Source organism: Haematobia irritans, chromosome 1 (genome assembly GCF_050003625.1).
Source record: "Haematobia irritans isolate KBUSLIRL chromosome 1, ASM5000362v1, whole genome shotgun sequence".
In the NCBI taxonomy this organism is placed as follows: domain Eukaryota; kingdom Metazoa; phylum Arthropoda; class Insecta; order Diptera; family Muscidae; genus Haematobia; species Haematobia irritans.
In genome coordinates, this window is record NC_134397.1 from 199,094,324 (window position 1) to 199,113,661 (window position 19,338).

Consider the following 19,338-nt stretch of genomic DNA (forward strand, 5'->3'; position numbering starts at 1 on the left):
CACAAGGTAACCTTTTGTGGTATTAATCAATCCCGAAAAATATTATGCAATTTGGTCCAGATTTAGATATAGCTTCCATATATATGCATCGCTCTATTTTCCCAAATTTGGCCATAATACTCTTATTTATTAACCAACGTTACTCAAATTTCAAATTATGATGTACTAGCCGATCGTATTTATACGTACTTGTAGCTTTTACATAAGAATATTGCTCGATTTTTACAAATTTTGATTTATGACCCACACTAATTTAACGATTTTCTCTTTTTATACCCACCACCATAGGATGGGGGGTATATTAACTTTGTCATTCCGTTTGTAACACATCGAAATATTGCTCTAAGACCCCATAAAGTATATATATTCTGGGTCGTGGTGAAATTCTGAGTCGACCTGAGCATGTCCGTCCGTCCGTCCGTCTGTTGAAATCACGCTAACTTCCGAACGAAACAAGCTATCGACTTGAAACTTGGCACAAGTAGTTGTTATTGATGTAGGTCGGATGGTATTGCAAATGGGCCATATCGGTCCACTTTTACGTATAGCCCCCATATAAACGGACCCCAAAATTTGGCTTGCGAGGCCTCTAAGAGAAGCAAATTTCATCCGATCCGGCTGAAATTTGGTACATGGTGTTAGTATATGGTCTCTAACAACCATGCAAAAATTGGTCCACATCGATCCATAATTATATATAGCCCCATATAAACCGATCCCCCGATTTGGCTTGCGAGGCCCCTAAGAGAAGCAAATTTCATCCGATCCGGCTGAAATTTGGTACGTGGTGTTGGTATATGGTCTCTAACAACCATGCAAAAATTGGTCCACATCGGTCCATAATTATATATAGCCCCCATATAAACCGATCCCCCGTTTTGGCTTGCGAGGCCTCTAAGAGAAGCAAATTTCATCCGATCCGGCTGAAATTTGGTACGTGATGTTAGTATATGGTCTCTAACAACCATGCAAAAATTGGTCCACATCGGTTCATAATTATATATAGCCCCCATATAAACCGATCCCCCGATTTGGCTTGCGAGGACCCTAAGAGAAGCAAATTTCATCCGAACCGGCTGAAATTTGGTACATGGTGTTGGTATATGGTCTCTAACAACCATGCAAAAATTGGTCCACATCGGTCCATAATTATATATAGCCCCCATATAAACCGATCCCCATATTTGGCTTGCGGTGCCTAAAAGAGAAGCAAATTTCATCCGAACCGGCTGAAATTTGTTACATGGTGTTGGTATATGGTCTCTAACAACCATGCAAAAATTGGTCCACATCGGTCCATAATTATATATAGCCCCCATATAAACCGATCCCCCGATTTGGCTTGCGAGGCCTCTAAGAGAAGCAAATTTCATCCGATCCGGCTGAAATTTGGTACATGGTGTTAGTATATGGTCTCTAACAACCATGCAAAAATTGGTCCACATCGGTCCATAATTATATATAGCCCCCATATAAACCGATCCCCCGATTTGGCTTGCGAGGCCACTAAGAGAAGCAAATTTCATCCGATCCGGCTGAAATTTGGTACGTGATGTTAGTATATGGTCTCTAACAACCATGCAAAAATTGGTCCACATCGGTTCATAATTATATATAGCCCCCATATAAACCGATCACCAGATTTGACCTCCGGAACCTCTTGGAAGACCAAAATTCATCTGATTCAGTTGAAATTTGGTACGTAATGTTAATATATGGCCTCAAACTCCCATGCAAAAATTGGTCGATATTGGTCCATAATTATATATAGGCCCCATATAAACCGATCCCGAGATTTGACCTCCAGAGCCCCTTGGAAGAGCAAAATTCTTCCCATTCGGTTGGAATTTGGTACGTGATGTTAGTATATGGTATCACCAACCATGCAGGAATTGGTTCCTATCAGTCCATAATTATATATAGCTCCCATATAAACCGATCCCCAGATTTGACCTCTGGTGCCTTTTGGAGAAGCAAAATTCATCCGATCTGCTTGAAATTTGGTACGTGGTGGTAGTATATGATATTTAACAACCATGCCAAAAGTGGTCCATTTCAGTCCATAATCGTACATAGCCCCATATAAACCGATCCCGAGATTTGGTTTTGGAACCTCTTGGAGGAGCAAATTTCATCCGAGTGAGTTGAAATTTGGTACATTGTGCTAGTATATGGTCGTTAACAACCATGCCTAACTAGGTCCATATCGGTCTATAGTTATATATGGCCCTCAGATAAATCGATCCCCAATCACACAAAAATTGGTCCATATCAAGTTCATAATTGTATATAGCCCCCATATAAGCGACCCCCATATTTCAATTCCATATCGATTCGTAATTATTTGTAGACTTAACTATACATAACTTTTTTGTCTAATATATACCATGTATGGACTAAATCACAATTTAGAAAACGATGTTAAGAAGTTTTAAGATACCACAACCCAAGTAATTCGATTGTGGATGATAGTCTTTCGTAGAAGTTTCTACGCCATCCATGGTGGTGGGTACATAAGATTCGGCCTGGCCGAACTTGCGGCCGTACATACTTGTTTAATAATGGGTTCAATATTAGTGGCATACTAACACCGTAGGTGCAATATCAACACAGCCAGTTTTGCTAGAAGTAGGGGAAATTCCCTATATGTAGGGTTTTTCTAATATTTAGCGTCTTGTAGGGACGTAGGGCCACAATGTAGGATATTTTCACTCAACATAATTTGTAATAATTTTTACATTTTGGTGGCTCTAGAGGAGGAAATTAGAAGCCGGCAAGGCTTGATCTTTAATAATGTGTGGTAAACTTTATTCCTGTAGAAAATTTTGTCAACATTTTATTTCTATAGAACATTTTGTCAAAATTGTATTTCTATACAAATTTTTTTCAAAATATTATTTCTATAAAAAAATGTTCTCAAAATTTTATTTCTGTGGAATTTTTTCTCAAAATTTTATTTCTATAGAATTTATTGTCAAAATTTTATTTCTATAGAAAAATTTCTCACAAAAATTTGTTTATAGAAACTTTTTCCAAAATTTTATTTTTATAGAGATTTAACAAAAAAGGTTACTAATTTGGATAGAATTCTACCAACTGTGGCAACCGTGGTGGTAATACAAATTTATATTCTAAGTTATATACGTATATATACGTATATATTCATGTTTTAAGATAATAAAGTACTTAGAACCATTTTTGTTTTGTAAAATTTTTTAAATTTAACGAAAAATATAGTAGGGAAATTGTTTGGGAATGTATGGAAAAGTAGGGAACTTTTTTTGTCCTTGTAGGAACATTTTCCCTGGCAACATTGACTATGAGCTATAGTCAGATTGACACAAAGCACCCATAGACATGTACCTCTTAATTTTCTTAAATATGTAACTGCGGTTTATCTCCCAGACCTATATGTTACCCTACAAATGCTTATGATTACTAATTCTGTAATGGTGGTTTAGGGTATGATATTACTTACTTGTTTTTTTTTTTTTTTTAATTTTGTTTATAAATTCGTAACCATTACGTTGTCAGATCATGAACGCTGGTTGTTATTTTGACAACGCATGGCGTCATTTTTACGTTGTCAGATTGACCCCGTCCGTTCTCAGTTTGACAACACATGTGTGTTGATTCACTTTTATGAACGGATCGTTTTGAAATCACCACGCCGTTCAAGATTTTTTCTATGGGTGTATACACAATTATGAACACGGTTGCCACAGTTGATAGAAACCTGCCATAAAAGGCAGATTTTTTATGTGGCAGATTGGTAGAATTCTTGAAGTTTTGGTAAATTTTGCAAAATATTTCTCTCCAACTAAGAGGTACTTCATAAATTTTCTATAGATATAAAAGTTTGACAAATTTTTCTATGCAAATAAAATTTTGACAAAATCTTCTATCGAGATAAAATTTTGACAAAACTCTCTATAGAAATAATATGTTATATTGACAACATTTCCAATAGAAAACAAAATTTTAACAAAATTTTCTATAGAAATAAAATTTTGGTAGATTATTTTTGGCTCGAGTGACAACCATGATTATGAACCGATATGGACACATTTTTGTGTGATTTGGGATCGGCTATATATTACTATAGACCGATATGGACCAATTTTTGCATGGTTGTTAGAGACCATATACTAACACCACGTACCAAATTTCAAACGGATCGGATGAATTTTACTCCTCCAAGAGGTTCCGGAGGTTAAATCTGGGCATCGGTTTATATGGGGGCTATATACTAACACCACGTACCAAATTTCAAACGGATCGGATTAAATTTGCTTCTCTTAGAGGATCCGTAAACTAAATCTGGGGGTTCGTTTATATGGGGTCTAAACGTAAAAGTGAACCGATCTGGTCCATTTGCAATACCATCTGACCTACATCAATAACAACTACTTGTGCCAAGTTTCAAGTCGATAGCTTGTTTGGAAGTTAGCGTGATTTCAACAGACGGACGGACATGCTTAGATCGACTCAGAATTTCACCACCCAGAACATATATACTTTATGGGGCCTTAGAGCAATATTTCGATGTGTTATAAAAGGAATTTGACCGTAAAACCACGAAAGCCGCAGCATTAAAATGTGAATAAACTTTTTGTCGTACCCCTGTTTTTTAATGTGACACCGGCAGTGTTGCGTCGACGCAAAAAAGTTAAAAGCACAAGGAAAACTAGATGGGACTAAACTTACCAAAAAAGTAGTTCGACTGGAAGGAGCCAAGGAAATCGCTTCGCTTACAAATAAGTGATCAATTTGGTTTTTCCGATGAGAAGCCATTCCAAATTGAGCTGTTTGTGAACAAACAAAATGATCGAAGTTAATTTCCAAAGAGGTCAGCTAAAAATGAACACTATCGGTTGGCCACCAGAACTCAAGTGCCGACGATGGTTATCGACGGTGGTCACTGCCCGCTCGCATAAAGACAGTATTGAAGAATAGACGTTACTTCGATGTGTTACAAACAGAATGACAAACTTATTATACGTCACAATTCTATAGTGGTGGGTATAAAAAGGGAACCACCGTGGTGCAATGGTTAGCATGCCCGCCTTGCATACTCAAAGTCGTGGGTTCGATTCCTGCTTCGAACGAACCCCAAAGAGTTTTTCAGCGGTGGACTATCCTACCTCAGTAATGCTGGTGACATTTCTGAGTGTTTCAAAGCTTCTCTAAGTGGTTTCACTGCAATGTGGAACGCCGTTCGGACTCGGCTATAAAAAGGAGGTCCCTTGTCATTGAGCTTAACATGGAATCGGGCAGCACTCAGTAATAAGATATAAGTTCACCACTGTGGTATCACAATGGACTGAACAGTCTAAGTGAGCCTGATACTAGAGGTGTGCACGTAAGTAATAGTTTACTCACGCACACTCACGACGGAAAAATTTTACTCACGCACACTCACGCAGGATATTGTTTGATATGACTCACGATCACGCACACTCACGAAAAGAAAATTTGTACTCACGAACGAAAATGTCGTGACTCACGAAAAATCTTTTGAGTAATTTACCTTAGTGACGTGTCTGAAAACATGAGCATTATTAAAATAGAGAGCGTTATTACACTTTTAACATACGCGTTTTATGTTGGTGAGCGGGATTACTTTCGTGAGCGTAAATCTTTACTCACGCACACTCACGAAGATAATATTTTCGTGACTCACGCTCACGCACGACATTTTGGTTTGTTAATCACTCTCACGCACACTCACGCCGTTGCCATGAGCGTGACTCACGCGTGAGTCACGAAAAATTTCGTGAGTCACGACAATTTCGTGTCACGTGCACACCTCTACCTGATACATCGGACTGCCACCTAATCTAACCTAATAAATTAACATTTTCGGTGATAATCGTTTGTGAGCACATTGAATAAACAATTGTTGTACAATTCAATGCAATATAATTTTTGATCACTATTTCCATTAACTAATAAATTTGCATAAAATTTGGCACGCATAAAACACAAAACTAATTCAATAAATCTTTTCCCCCCATTGTGCCTAAGCCCGACATAATAGACGGGACTCACACAATTTTTGGTCAATTGTGCCATGCCAATTGGTTCACCGGTTGAGTAAGTAACCAAAACATTCAGAAATTCGATTTATGGATTTCATTATTCAACTTGGGGTTCTTATGGGTCAATTGCATACAAGTACAACGTACATCAATTACGTGCCCTCAGAAATGAAAATTACCATCATAATTAATAAACACTGGCTAACGAAACTCCTGCATTCCATATGGAATGAAGGCACTCTCCCCACGAATCGAATTACCAACGGTATTTCAACATTTAAATTTAGTGCCATTTAATGATCTTAACGACCCAAATTCTCGACTTTGCAAATGTGAAAGATAATTGAAATTCATGATGCATCTGCGAGAGCAATGTCTTAATTAAGCTTTCATTTTCATTTGAGGTATTCAAGTTTCAAAAATGCGTGTAACATCGCAAGGGTTCTATTCAATAAATTGTAAAGACATGTGAAAGGACTTTTAAAGGTGCAACATGGAAAATCCTTTCAACCTCGAAATAGATTATTTGTATGTTGTGGTTGTTAAAATGAAATTATACCAATGAAAATAAAAATATTGTCGTAAACACAAATATTTCATGTCCTTAAAATACATAAAATACATTCGTAGGATACTGCACGTTCGAGGAGTGCAGGTCACACTTTCCACTATTCCATAGTCATCGTTGTGTACAAGTGGATTCATATTTCGTCGGCTATCATGAAATCACACAGAATCTCATCAGGCCCAATATTTCGTAGAGGTTATGACCAAAGCAAGACAAGGGTTGACTTTTATATTTCGGGATTAGAGAACAAAAAATATATTAATAATCGAAAACTATACGGCGGATCAAATCTATATTATCAGTGCTCCAAAATGGAGTTGTTTAATTTTATTTCTATAAAAATATTTGTCAACATTTTATTTCTCTAGCATTTTTTCCAAAATTTTCAAAATTTTATTTCTATACAAAATTTTGTCAAAATTTTATTTCTGTAGAAAATTTTGTAAAAATTGTTTTTCTATATAAACTGTTGTCAAAAGTTTATTTCTATAGAAAATTTTTATTTCTATAGAAAATTTTCTCAAAATTTGATTTCTATAGCATATTCTGTGAAAATTGTATATCTGTAGAAAATGTTGTCAAAATTTTATTTCTATAGAAAATTTTGCCAGAATTTTATTTCTTTATAAAATTTTGTCAAAATTAGATTTCTAAAGAAAATTTTGTCAAAGTTTAATTTATATTGAAAATGTTAACAAAATTTTATTTATATAGAAAATTTTGTCACAATTTTATTTATATAGAAAATTTTGTCAAAATTTTATTTCTATAGAAAAGTTTTCCAACATTTTATTTCTATAAAAATTTTTCTAAAATTTTTATTTCTATAGATTTTTTTTTTTTGAAATTTTATTTCTTTAGAATTTCTGCACATTTTATTTGCTATAGAAAAATTTGTTATTATTTTATTTCTATAAAAAATTTTGTCAAAATTTTATTTCTATAGAAGATTTTGCCAAAATGTTACTTCTATAGAAAATGCTGTCAAAATTTTATTTCTATAGAAAATTTTGTCAAAATTTTATTTATATAGAAAATTTTGTCAAAATTTTATTTATATAGAAAATTTTGTCAAAATTTTATTTATATAGAAAATTTTGTCAAAATTTTAATTACATAGAAATTTTTGTCAAAATTGTATTTCTATAGAAAATTTAGTCAAATTTTATTTCTATAGAAAATATTGTCAAAATGTTATTTCTATAGAAAATTTTGTCAAAATGTTATTTCTATAGAATATTTTGTCAACATTTTATTTCTATAGAAAATTTTGTCAAAATTTTATTTCTATAGAAAAGTTTTCCAACATTCAAAATTTTATTTCTGTAGTAAATTTCGGCAACATTTTATTTCTATAGAAAATTTTGTCAAAATTTCATTTCTGTAGAATATTCTGTGAAAATTGTACAATTGTAGAAAATTTTGTCAAAATTTTATTTCTATAGAAAATTTTGTCAGAAAATTATTTCTCTATAAAATTTTGTGAAAATTAGATTTCTCAAGAAAATTTTGTCAAAGTTTAATTTATATTGAAAATTTTTTCAAAATTTTATTTATATAGAAAATTTTGTCAAAAATTATTTCTATAAAAAATTTTATCAAATATTAATTTCTACAGAAAATTTTGTCAAAATTTTATTTCTATAGAAAAGTTTTCCAACATTTTATTTCTATAAAAATTTTTGTAAAATGTTTATTTCTAAAGAATTTTTTTTTTGAAGTTTTATTTCTATAGAATTTCTGCACATTTTATTTGCTATAGAAAATTTGTCATTATTTTATTTCTATAGAAAATGTTGTCAACATTTTATTTCTATAGAAAATTTTGTCAAAATTTTATTTCTATAGAAAATTTTGTCAAAATATTATTTCTATAGAAAATGTTGTCAAAATTTTATTTCTATAGAAAATTTTGTCAAAATTTTATTAATATAGTAAATTTTGTCAAAAATTTATTTCTATAGCAAATTTTGTCAAATTTTATTTCTATAGAAAATATTTTCAAAATGTTATTTCTATAGAAAATTTTGCCAAAATGTTATTTCTATAGAACATTTTGTCAACATTTTATTTCTATAGAAAATTTTGTCAAAATTGTATTTTTAGAAAAGTTTTTCAACATTCAAAATGTTATTTCTGTAGTAAATTTCGTCAAAATTATATTTCTATAGAAAATTTTGTCAACATTTTATTTATATAGAAAATTTTGTCAAAATGTTATTTATATAGAAAATTTTTTCAAAATATTTCATTTATATTGTCAACATTTTATTTATATAGAAAATTTTCTCAAAATTTCGTTTCTATAGAATATTTTGTGAAAATTGTATATCTGTAGAAAATTTTGTCAAAATTTTATTTCTATAGAAAATTTGTCAGAATTTTATTTCTATAGAAAATGTTGTCAAAATTGTATTTCTATATAAAATGTTGTCAAAATTGTATTTCTATAGAAAATATTGTCAAAATTTTATTTCTATAGAAAATTTTGTCAAAATTGTATTTATTTCTATAGAAAATTTTGTTAAAATTTTATTTCTATAGAAAATTTTTTCAAAATGTTATTTCTATAGAAAAATTTTTCAAAATGTTATTTCTATAGAAAATGTTGTCAAAATTTTATTTCAATAGAAAATTTTGTCAAAATTTTATTTCTATAGAATATTTGGTCAAAATTTAATTTCTATAGAAAGTTTTTTCAAAGATTTATGTCTGTAGATAATTTTGTCAACATTTTATTTCTGTAGTTAATTTTTTTAAAATTTTATTTCTATAGAACATTTTGTCAACATTTTATATATGTAGAAAATTTGGCAACATTTTATATTTGTGACAATTTTTCCAAAATTTTAGTTGTATAGAAAATTTTGTCAAAATATTATTTCTATAAACAATTTTCTCAAAACTTTATTTCTATAGAAAATTTTGTCAAAATTTTATTTCTATGGGAAATTTTGTCAAAATTTTATTTCTATAGAAAATTTTGTCAACATTTTATTTCTATAGACAATTTTGTCAACATTTTATATCAGTAGAAAATTTTGTTCAAAATTTTATTTCTATAGAAAATTTTGTCAATTTTTTTTCTATGGAAAATTTTGCCAAAATTTTATTTCTATAGAAAATTTTTTAAAAATTTTATTTCTATAGAAACTTTTGTCAAAATTTTATTTCTGTAGAACATTTTGTTAAAATTTTATTTCTATAGAAGATATTGTCAAAATGTTATTTCTATAGAAAATTTAGCAAAATTTTATTTATATAGAAAATTTTTGCAAGATTTTATTTCTAAAAAAATTTTGTAAAATTTTTATTTCTATAGAATTTCTGCACATATTATTTGCTATAGAAAATTTTGTCATTATTTTAGTTCTATAGAAAATCTTGTTTCTATAGAAAATTCTGTCAAAATTTTATTTCTTTAGAAAATTTTGTCAAAATTTTATTTCTTTAGAAAATTTTGTCAAAATTTTATTTCTTTAGAAAATTTTGTCAAAATTTTATTTCTATAGAAAATTTTGTCAAAATTTTATTTATATAAGAAATTTTGTCAAAATTTAATTTCATTTGAGAATTGAAGTACCTCGTAGTTGGAGAGGAATTTTTCGCAAAATCTACGCAAGCATTAAAAATTCTACCAAACAGTAAAAAATCTACTATTTTTTGTAGATATGTAAGACTGTGGCAACCGTGATGTCTAGACGTTCTGAATACTTATAACCTTAAAAATATCAATATCAACGAAAAAATTAAAGACAAAGATATTCATAAAATGTTCGTTTATTATTGTAACTATGATTTGTACAAAGGTGATGCCCGTAACCAATGGGCTAATGAAATATTGTCGTGTTTTGCATTTTCTTTGTGGCATTTTATCGTTTTAATATAAATGAGGTGTTGCGTTTCCATGGTTGAACTAGAATGTCACACTGCTTGGTATGAATAAATTATGAAACATTTTTTCTTTTGTGTTTTTTTTGCATAGCGTTTTCGTTTCGATAAATTATCAATAAATTAATTAAATGTTTATGTGTTTTCAATAAATTACTACAAACTAAGAAAAATTTGTTTTCATCAATTGACTTATATGAATAAAAAGGCACATTTTTGGCAGAGGTAAATACTAAGCAATCGATGTGGGGATGGGTTATCTATTGAGCAGCATTTACTTGACCAGCATAGGCCAATTCTTGGGCATCATTCATGCTACGGGCATAGGGGTAAGCAGATGATGCTCCCGATGACCAGCCACCAGTGGAGGCACCAGACCAACCATTGCTGTATCCACTACCGACAGCACCTCCCAATTTATTACCGAATAATTTTGAGCCACCAACCAAGAGAGCCAAGAAGAAGGCCAATTTAGCAACAATGATGGCCTTGGTGGTCAACAAAGCCAAACCGCCCAACAAGAGAGGGACAACAGCGAATACTTTAGCACCAAGAGCCAAGGCAATGGGTCCAATCATTTTCTTCAATTTTCCACGACCTGAAATTTATGTTTTGTGTTTTTTATATATGCATAAAAATTAAGAATTTAATAAATATTCTTTTTTATACCTTCATCCAAAGCGCGGGCAAGTTCTTGGGTGGTTTCAGCGGGTACCTTAACTTCCAAGTTGTGTGTATTCAAGAAATCGGTGGCACTTTCAACAGCCATATCCACTAAACGTCCAGTACGGTCATCAGCATTTTCGGGCAATTGGCTGTAGACTTCATTTTCGCTCATGGCACGTCCGGCACGTTGAACTGGACTAGCGGGATCTCTGTAATGAAAATAAAATTAAAACAAAGAACATTAATAAAAATTAATAAGGGGAAAGAAGATAATGTATTTAGGATATATTGATCTGTGTAGCATTTTGGTTTTTGTAGGTTGGGTTTGAAGGGTTCTAGTAGCATATTATTTTATAAATACCAAAAAACTTTTCGTTATTATAATAATTTTTTATTCAAAAACAAAACATTCATTAAGAAATAAAAGTTTTCATTTTCTTAATGAACAATTTTCTTTATTTCAATGAAAAAATTTGGTTGGCTCAATTCTAATGACATTTTCTTTGTGTTTAATGTGAGAAATTTCTTTTAATTGCTCAATTTTAGAGTAATTTTCTTTGACTACTATAGATTAGGTTAGGTATAGTGGCAGTCCGAAGTATCGGGCTCACTAAGACTATTCAGTTCATTGTGATACCACAGTGGTGAACTACACTCTTATCACTGAGTGCTGCCCGATTACATGTTAAGCTCAATTACAAGGGACCTCCTTTTTATAGCCGAGTCCGAGGGACGTTCCACATTGCAGTGAAACTACTTAGAGAAGCTTTAAAACACTCAGCATTGTTACCAGCATTACTGAGGAATTTTTTTTTTTTTTTGGTGTTCGGTTGAAGCAGGAATCGAACCCACGACCTTGTGTATTCAAGGCGGGCATGCTAACCATTGGTTCCCGTCTATTATAGTTACGATTTGTATACTAAGTGTTATATCGCTCTGAAATAAAACCAGTTTTTAAAGATTTTGTCTCTACTTTAATGTCTTTGGTATTAATTCCGAACCATAGATTGCGAAAAATTGCAGTAAGGACTAATTTAAGACGAAATTTTCTTTCAAATTTTAGTTTTGCTTATTTAATACTTTTCATCATGTGGTATCGCAAACATTTTCACGACAATATTTTTTAAGTTAAAAATTTTCTAAAATTAACCTTCATTTACTTTCCTGATGGATTAAATTTATACAACCTTAATTTTAGGACATGAAATTTAAAAAACAAATAAAAACGATTAGAGACTATCGTTTCGACGCTTCTCATTAATTCGGGTTTATTTGATATCAAAGAAACCACTTTAGAATAAAGGGGAATATCGTTTGCCTAAATTTTTGTTCCGGAGGAAAAGAGTTTTTTTATTTCTTCATTTAATGTTTTATCTATGAAATTTGCGACCTATCGTCGTTGAAGTAAGAAAATTTCTTACTAAGTTTCAAGAAAAACCTTTTTTCGAAAAATATTAAAATTACAAATTTAAGATAATATTTCAAAGGTTTATTCCATTCTTGATCTCAAAAACCCATATATAAAAAAATCTCAGAATTAATACTAAAACAAAGGTCAAAATCTTTCAAAAATATTGTCATAATAATAAAGATTACGTTATCTAAATTTTAAATTATATTATATATCATATTAATTACAGATTTCCTATATTTAGTTTATAATAAATTTTAAAACACCGCATAGAGGAAAGTTCTAATTAATTTCAAGAAAAAATTACAATCCCTGGTAAAGTCGAGTGTCCTTAACTGTCCAGCAAAAAAAGCGTCGCGAAAAAAAGTAGTGAAAATTTTCTTTTTGGATCCGGAAGTGGTGCAAAATTGGCGCAGAAGCGATGAATTTAACACGGGCTTGTCATAGGACGGATGTCCATAATTTCAAATGTCGTTGCACTGAATTTGCAGCACTTCTTAAGGTGTGATCCGAATTCAGTGTTTTGGATATAAATTAAAAAATTTTGCAATAATTTGCCAAATAAATAATTTTTATAATTTTTTATGATTTTTAAAGCATTGTACCGCTTGTCTGAAACGTTTGACATCAAATATTTTCAAAACTTGGCAATTTTTCTAAAATGAATTTAGCCTTTTTTTTTTGGAAAAAAATTGAATAATTTGTACCATTTTATTAATTCTTACTCGGTTTTTAACCAAAAAAAAGTTAAAATTTCCTTTCAAAAATATGAAAACAGCGAGTTAAAAAAAAAATTGAATTAAGAGAACTTCCTGAGTAGTTAAAATAAAGAACATCTTTGGGAGAACATTTTTGGAAGTGGTTTTAAAGTTGTGCGTTTAGAAGCACTTCCAATTTTTTTTTGTTGGGTGGACATTAAGGGATAATCTTCAAACTCGTGTTTCAGAAATAGATTAGAATTTGTATTACTTGTAAGAAATGCAAATAATATACACGCTTTAAAAAAATTTCGTGTGTGAAACGCGTGTGGATGCTTTAGTTGGTAGTGGTAGTGGTGGTGGGCAATCTAAGGGTTTCTATAGAGTTGAAGAGAGAGCCTTTGTCGAAAGAGGCCTTAGAGCCACCTATATTGTTATGTTGGAATTTTGGAAATTACAACTTCTCATAAACAATTGAACTCAAAGAGGGGACTGAGAAAGTCTAAAGATGTTGGGCACTATATCAAAAACGTTGTTCTTTTGAAGTTTCATAGTAATAATTTAATATAGTTGTGTGTAAAATATGTAAATTCTGGAAAATATGTAAAATTGCTCTATTTCCGTTTCCAAAAGTTTTAGTTTTAAGAAAGTGGCCATCTAAATGTATGTTTCTGTTAAATCAAGTTTCTTTACATCGACTCGTGTAAGCTCAAAACTATGCTATACAGATATTACCGCTTGACTATAGCGATAATTGTCTATTGATGACAATAACAGCTACGTATCCCGTAGGATATCTGTTTGGCTTACAAACTGTATGGTCCACGGTTCAATTCCTCGAAGGGTAAAAACAAAATTATAAAATCAAATTATTTCCTTTACATTGTTTGTATTACAGAAAAGGGGCTAAAAACTAGATAAACCTCATGGAAGTGGGAAATATGTGTGTTTTGAGTGCGTTTTTTATGAAATTGTTTAAATTGAAATTGTTCAATTCCTCGAAGGGTAAAAAAAAAATTATAAAATCAAATTATTTCTTTTACATTGTTTGTATTACAGAAAAGGGGCTAAAAAATAAGATAAAACTCATGGAAGTGGGAAATAAGTGTGTTTTGAGTGCGTTTTTTATGAAATTCTTTAAAAAAAATAATATTTACCACAAAAAGATGGACAATTGGGATGAAGAGGAAATATCAGCTACTTTCTGTATTCTGAACTGTAAAAATATTGACCTAATTTAAAGGATTATTTATCCTAAAATTTACAACAAACAATATTAAAGAGGAATTTTTCGTTATTATGACATTTTAATGAAAAGAAAATTTCATTAAAATGTCAAAAATGTTCCTTAAATAATGAAACACATTTTTGATTTAAGGAAATAGTCTTTAAATTAACTGATCTTTAGATTCAGTATAAAAACGCTTTAAATATAGGCTAGTCTTGTTTTGAAGATTGTACATTTTTTGGTCCAAAGTTTTTTTGGAATTAAGAAAACACTTTTTTACTTTCTAGTATCAGTTATAATTACAATTTTTAAACTTGTATTTGTTTGTCCGTAAATAGCTTTATTCAAATATGAAACGAGAATGAAACTTCGATAAATGAGATATGGATATTAATTTTAATTTAGTCATCCTACACCCAAACAAAAAATATTTTCTTCCTGAACGAACGACAAACGAAAGAACAAATAAACTTGAATTTATCACAAACGGTGCAGAGATTGTCTCTAATCTTTTTTTGTTTGCTTTTAAAGAAAATGTTATAGTGTCACTAGAAAACATGGTTTCTCTAAAATTTCGTTCCTCAGAAAAGAAAAGCCTTCTTTCAGTGTAGATTTAAAGGTAGATAGGTCCCTAAAAATGTATTTATTTTTAATAATAGGCATCTTTGACTTGAAATCAATAACAAAATTCTTAAGGGAAGTTCAAAATCTATGGATCCAAGTTAACTTTTTTTGAGTGTAATGTTAAAGCTAGATACCATTATAAAATATCTTTGGCCCAAAATCAATGCCAAAGTCTTCCAGTGATGCTCAAAATCTTTGGATGTTTTTTGAGTGTGGTGCTTAATGGCTACACTGAAAAAAATATTTACGTGATATTAACGATTACGCAACCTCAATTATTGGATGCGCAATTTATACTCTATTAAGGACAAATTTCTTTAAAAATATGAATTTTGAATTTGAAAAAAAGTTTATAATCTTTGCTTCAAAAGGTTTTTTTTTTTATTAAATTTAGGACACACATTTTGAAAATGTGCGTCCCTTCGTTAAAGTTGCATGTCTTTAAACAAAGGCAAATTTTCATTAAAGTAAAGAAACACATTTTTGATTTAAAGAAATCGTCCTTAAATTAACTGAAATATTGAATTTTTAAATTTAGGATAAAAACGCTTCAAATATAGGCTAAGACTTATTTTGAGGATTTAGCATCTTTGGTTTAAAGTTTTTTTTTTGGAATTAAGAAAATATTTTTACTTCGAAGTATCCATCATAATTTGGATTTGGACATTTGTTTGTACGTGAATAGCTTTATTATTTATTTATTACAAGATTTACAATCATAATAAATTATGAAAATAAATATAAAAAAATTAGGTGCTAACAACAAAGGTTTTTGACCAGCTTTATTAATATACCGGAAAAATATAATGAAAATTCGGAAAATGAGATCTGTATCCTAATTTTAATTTTATAGATCCTAGATGTAAAGCCAGTTAGTTCGCAAAAAAATTCCCTTATTTTAAAGAACCCGCATCTTTGGCTCGCAATCAATACCAAAATCCTTAAAGGAAGGTCATAATCTTTGGATCCAAGTAAACTTTTTTTTTTGAATGTACAGTGGCCCGATTAATCCTTGGCCGAATGCAGGTCAGGGATGGTCGGAGTGACAATTTTTTTCTGTTTAAGACGAAAAAATGGAAACATTTTATACATCATATACCTGCATATAAATATGTATAAAATGTAGTAAATGTCTCAAATCCATATGAAATCCTTAAATTTAAATTCAGATTGTTTTTTTTTTAATATCCCAAGGCGCTATTATACATATTTAAGAATTTAAAAAAAAAATGTGGCAGTTATTTTTGAAGAATAAATTAAAACCTTTCGACTAAGAACATACATTTGAAGGGAGCCACCGTGGTGCAATGGTTTGCATGCCCGCCTTGCATACACAAGTCGTGGGTTCGATTCCTGATTCGACCGAACACCAAAAAGTTTTTCAGCGGTGGATTATTCCACCTCAGTAATGCTGGTGACATTTCTGAGTGTTTCCAAGCTTCTCTAAGTGGTTTCACTGCAATGTGGAACGCCGTTCAGACTCGGCTATAAAAAGGAGTTCCCTTGTCATTGAGCTTAACATGGAATCGGGCAGCACTCAGTGATAAGAGAGAAGTTCACCAATGTGGTTTCACAATGGACTGAATAGTCTAAGTGAGCCTGATACATCGGGCTGCCACCTAACCTAACATACATTTGAAAAACGTTTGAATTCAATTCGTCTTCATAGGATATTGTCGAAACCTAGGTTATAAGGATTTTACAATACTATGTATGGTTTACAAATTGGCTCATGTCGATTTTAATTACACTGAGGGACTACAATTAGGGCACGTGATATCGCCGTATGATTTCATGGTTGATAATATAAAGAGTTTTACTATAATTGTGATTATGTAATCCATTCGAATGATACGGCAACTCTTGACATACATATTTTAAATATCAATTATGTTGATAGTTATATCACATAATATTTATTTCTTGGTTATATAGAGTCACTTAAATTAATTTTTATCACTTTTAGTTTTGGTGTATTTTTGCTGTAATTGTTTGTCACCGCAATACTTTTAAATATTAGAAATTGTCATTTGTTTTCTGCATTGGTTTGCAATGTTCTTTATAATTGTGATAATTAGTTTTTTTTAACAATTTTGTTTTTTTTTTTTGCCTTAAAACACACACCTTTTGAATGAAACACCATTGACCAATTCAATATTCTGACTACGGGCCGCACGATTAAGGGCTGTAATACCCTTGACCGCCAAACAGGTGGTCATATCATCACTTTCGAAACACGAGCCCAAATACCGGGCAGCACGCGAAAATGTCGAATCAGTTTCGATTTTATTATCTTGCACACTGGGAGCGGCCCAGGCACAGCTAGCAACGAGCAGGCAAACGGATGCAATAGCGAACACTTTCATTTTTATGCTTTGTTTTCTTGTGTAATTCCGATATGAATTTGGACGTGTGTATAATCCTTTAAAGGGTTTCTGCTTTTGGATGTTGCGTGCAACACTTGTGATGGTTAAGATGCTTTTGATGTCAACTTCTCGAGAGCAAGTGCTTTATATACGGCAATGACTTTAGACTTCCCTCTCCATCAGTTAAGCCAAAATTGTAGAAATCTACGATGTTTTTTCGGAGGGGAAGTTTCGTTTAAATGTTAAACAACAACAGCAACCAAAAATTGAAACCATTACAAAATAATTCACAAAAGCAAACATTGTTCAGATCAGTTCAAGCGACAGCTATAAACCATACAGTTACCCCCCTCCCTCTCTCATTCACTCACTACACCGAAAACAAGTCATAACTTCCACCATCCATCCATACGACAACAACAACAATGGCAAGAGCAAAATCAACAAAGAAAAGAAATTGCTTATGTTGTTGACTGAGAAGGGCTCAGCAATAAGCACATGGTGTGAATTGCGCATGCGCAGCAGCCTCAGTCCAGACATTGATTCTGCAGCTTTAAGTCAGTCAGAAATCAACAACAAACTCTCTGTGATTTTTCCAAAACAGACAGACAAACCTAAGACGTGAAGAAGAAGAAGAGGAAGTAACACTTTAGTCACTCGCAACAACAGCTATATTATAAAATACAACAACAACGACTACAGAGAGTTGTAAATAAAAATCAATACGAACTAAACAACAACTACGCATGATGCCGTTAAAGGCGCATTGTGTTTGTTGCGAAGATCATAAAAAAGAGATGTATTCATTCATCCATTGGTCGAACATACTCACATACACGCATACATATTATGAACATTTAACACAGGTCATAAAAATAGTACGACGATAAGATAGCCCGACCCAAATAACCGATTTGAGCGATGAAAGAAAAGTTATAAAGCGCATGTGCGAGTTTTGCAATAAACTCGACTCTTTGCACAAAGCTATCAAAGCATATTTTAGCGTCGCATTTCAAGCAATGCATCATATTCGAGATTATCCAGAGAAACGAAAATTTATCTTCGATGGAATTAATTCATTCATTGATTCCGTCTTAATAGCAAATTAATATTACGTATACGCCCCACACAACCTGGCGAGAAGATGTAAATGGAATACAATGGAATAAACACGCAGAGAAGAAACATGGTTGTAACGATCATATTCGAAGACTAAAATAATATAGTTAGGGCATTTTTGGTGGCAACCATATAACATTTTCACAGCAACCCAGTCCGTCCGGTGAACATGGTACTAATAAATATAAGATCTTGATGAAAGGAATTTTGTTCGAATTAAAACAAGTAAGGAAAGTCTAAAGTCGGGCGGGGCTGACTATATTATACCGTGCACCACTTTGTAGATCTAAATTTTCGATAACATATCACATCCGTCAAATGTGTTGAGGGCTACATATAAAGGTTTGTCCCAAATACATATATTAAATATCACTCGATCTCGACAGAATTTGATAGACTTCTACAAAATCTATAGACTTAAAATGTAAGTCGGCTAATGCACTAGGGTGGAACACAATGTTAGTAAAAAATATGGGAAACATTTAAATCTGAAGCAATTTTAAGGAAACTTCGCAAAAGTTTATTTATGATTTATCGCTCGATATATATGTATTAGAAGTTTAGGAAAATTAGAGTCATTTTTACAACTTTTCGACTAAGCAGTGGCGATTTTACAAGGAAAATTTTGGTATTACTACAATGCTAATTCTACTCCCTGTGCAAAATTTCAACTAAATCTGAGCAAAAAATTGGCCTCTGTGGTCATATGAGTGTAAATCGGGTGAA

General features: G+C 31.4%; 1 protein-coding gene across 1 annotated transcript; it reads right to left on the bottom strand.

The window, feature by feature from the left end:
- Positions 1 to 10,515: 10,515 nt before the first annotated feature.
- Osi14 (DUF1676 domain-containing protein Osi14) lies at positions 10,516 to 17,598 on the bottom strand. Its single transcript, XM_075288390.1, has 3 exons — positions 17,252 to 17,598; positions 11,170 to 11,375; positions 10,516 to 11,098 (listed from the first exon to the last, which is right to left on the bottom strand). Exons 1-3 carry the CDS (start codon positions 17,491 to 17,493, stop codon positions 10,761 to 10,763), a joined length of 786 nt encoding a protein of 261 aa, XP_075144505.1. The 5' UTR covers positions 17,494 to 17,598; the 3' UTR covers positions 10,516 to 10,760.
- Positions 17,599 to 19,338: the final 1,740 nt, after the last annotated feature.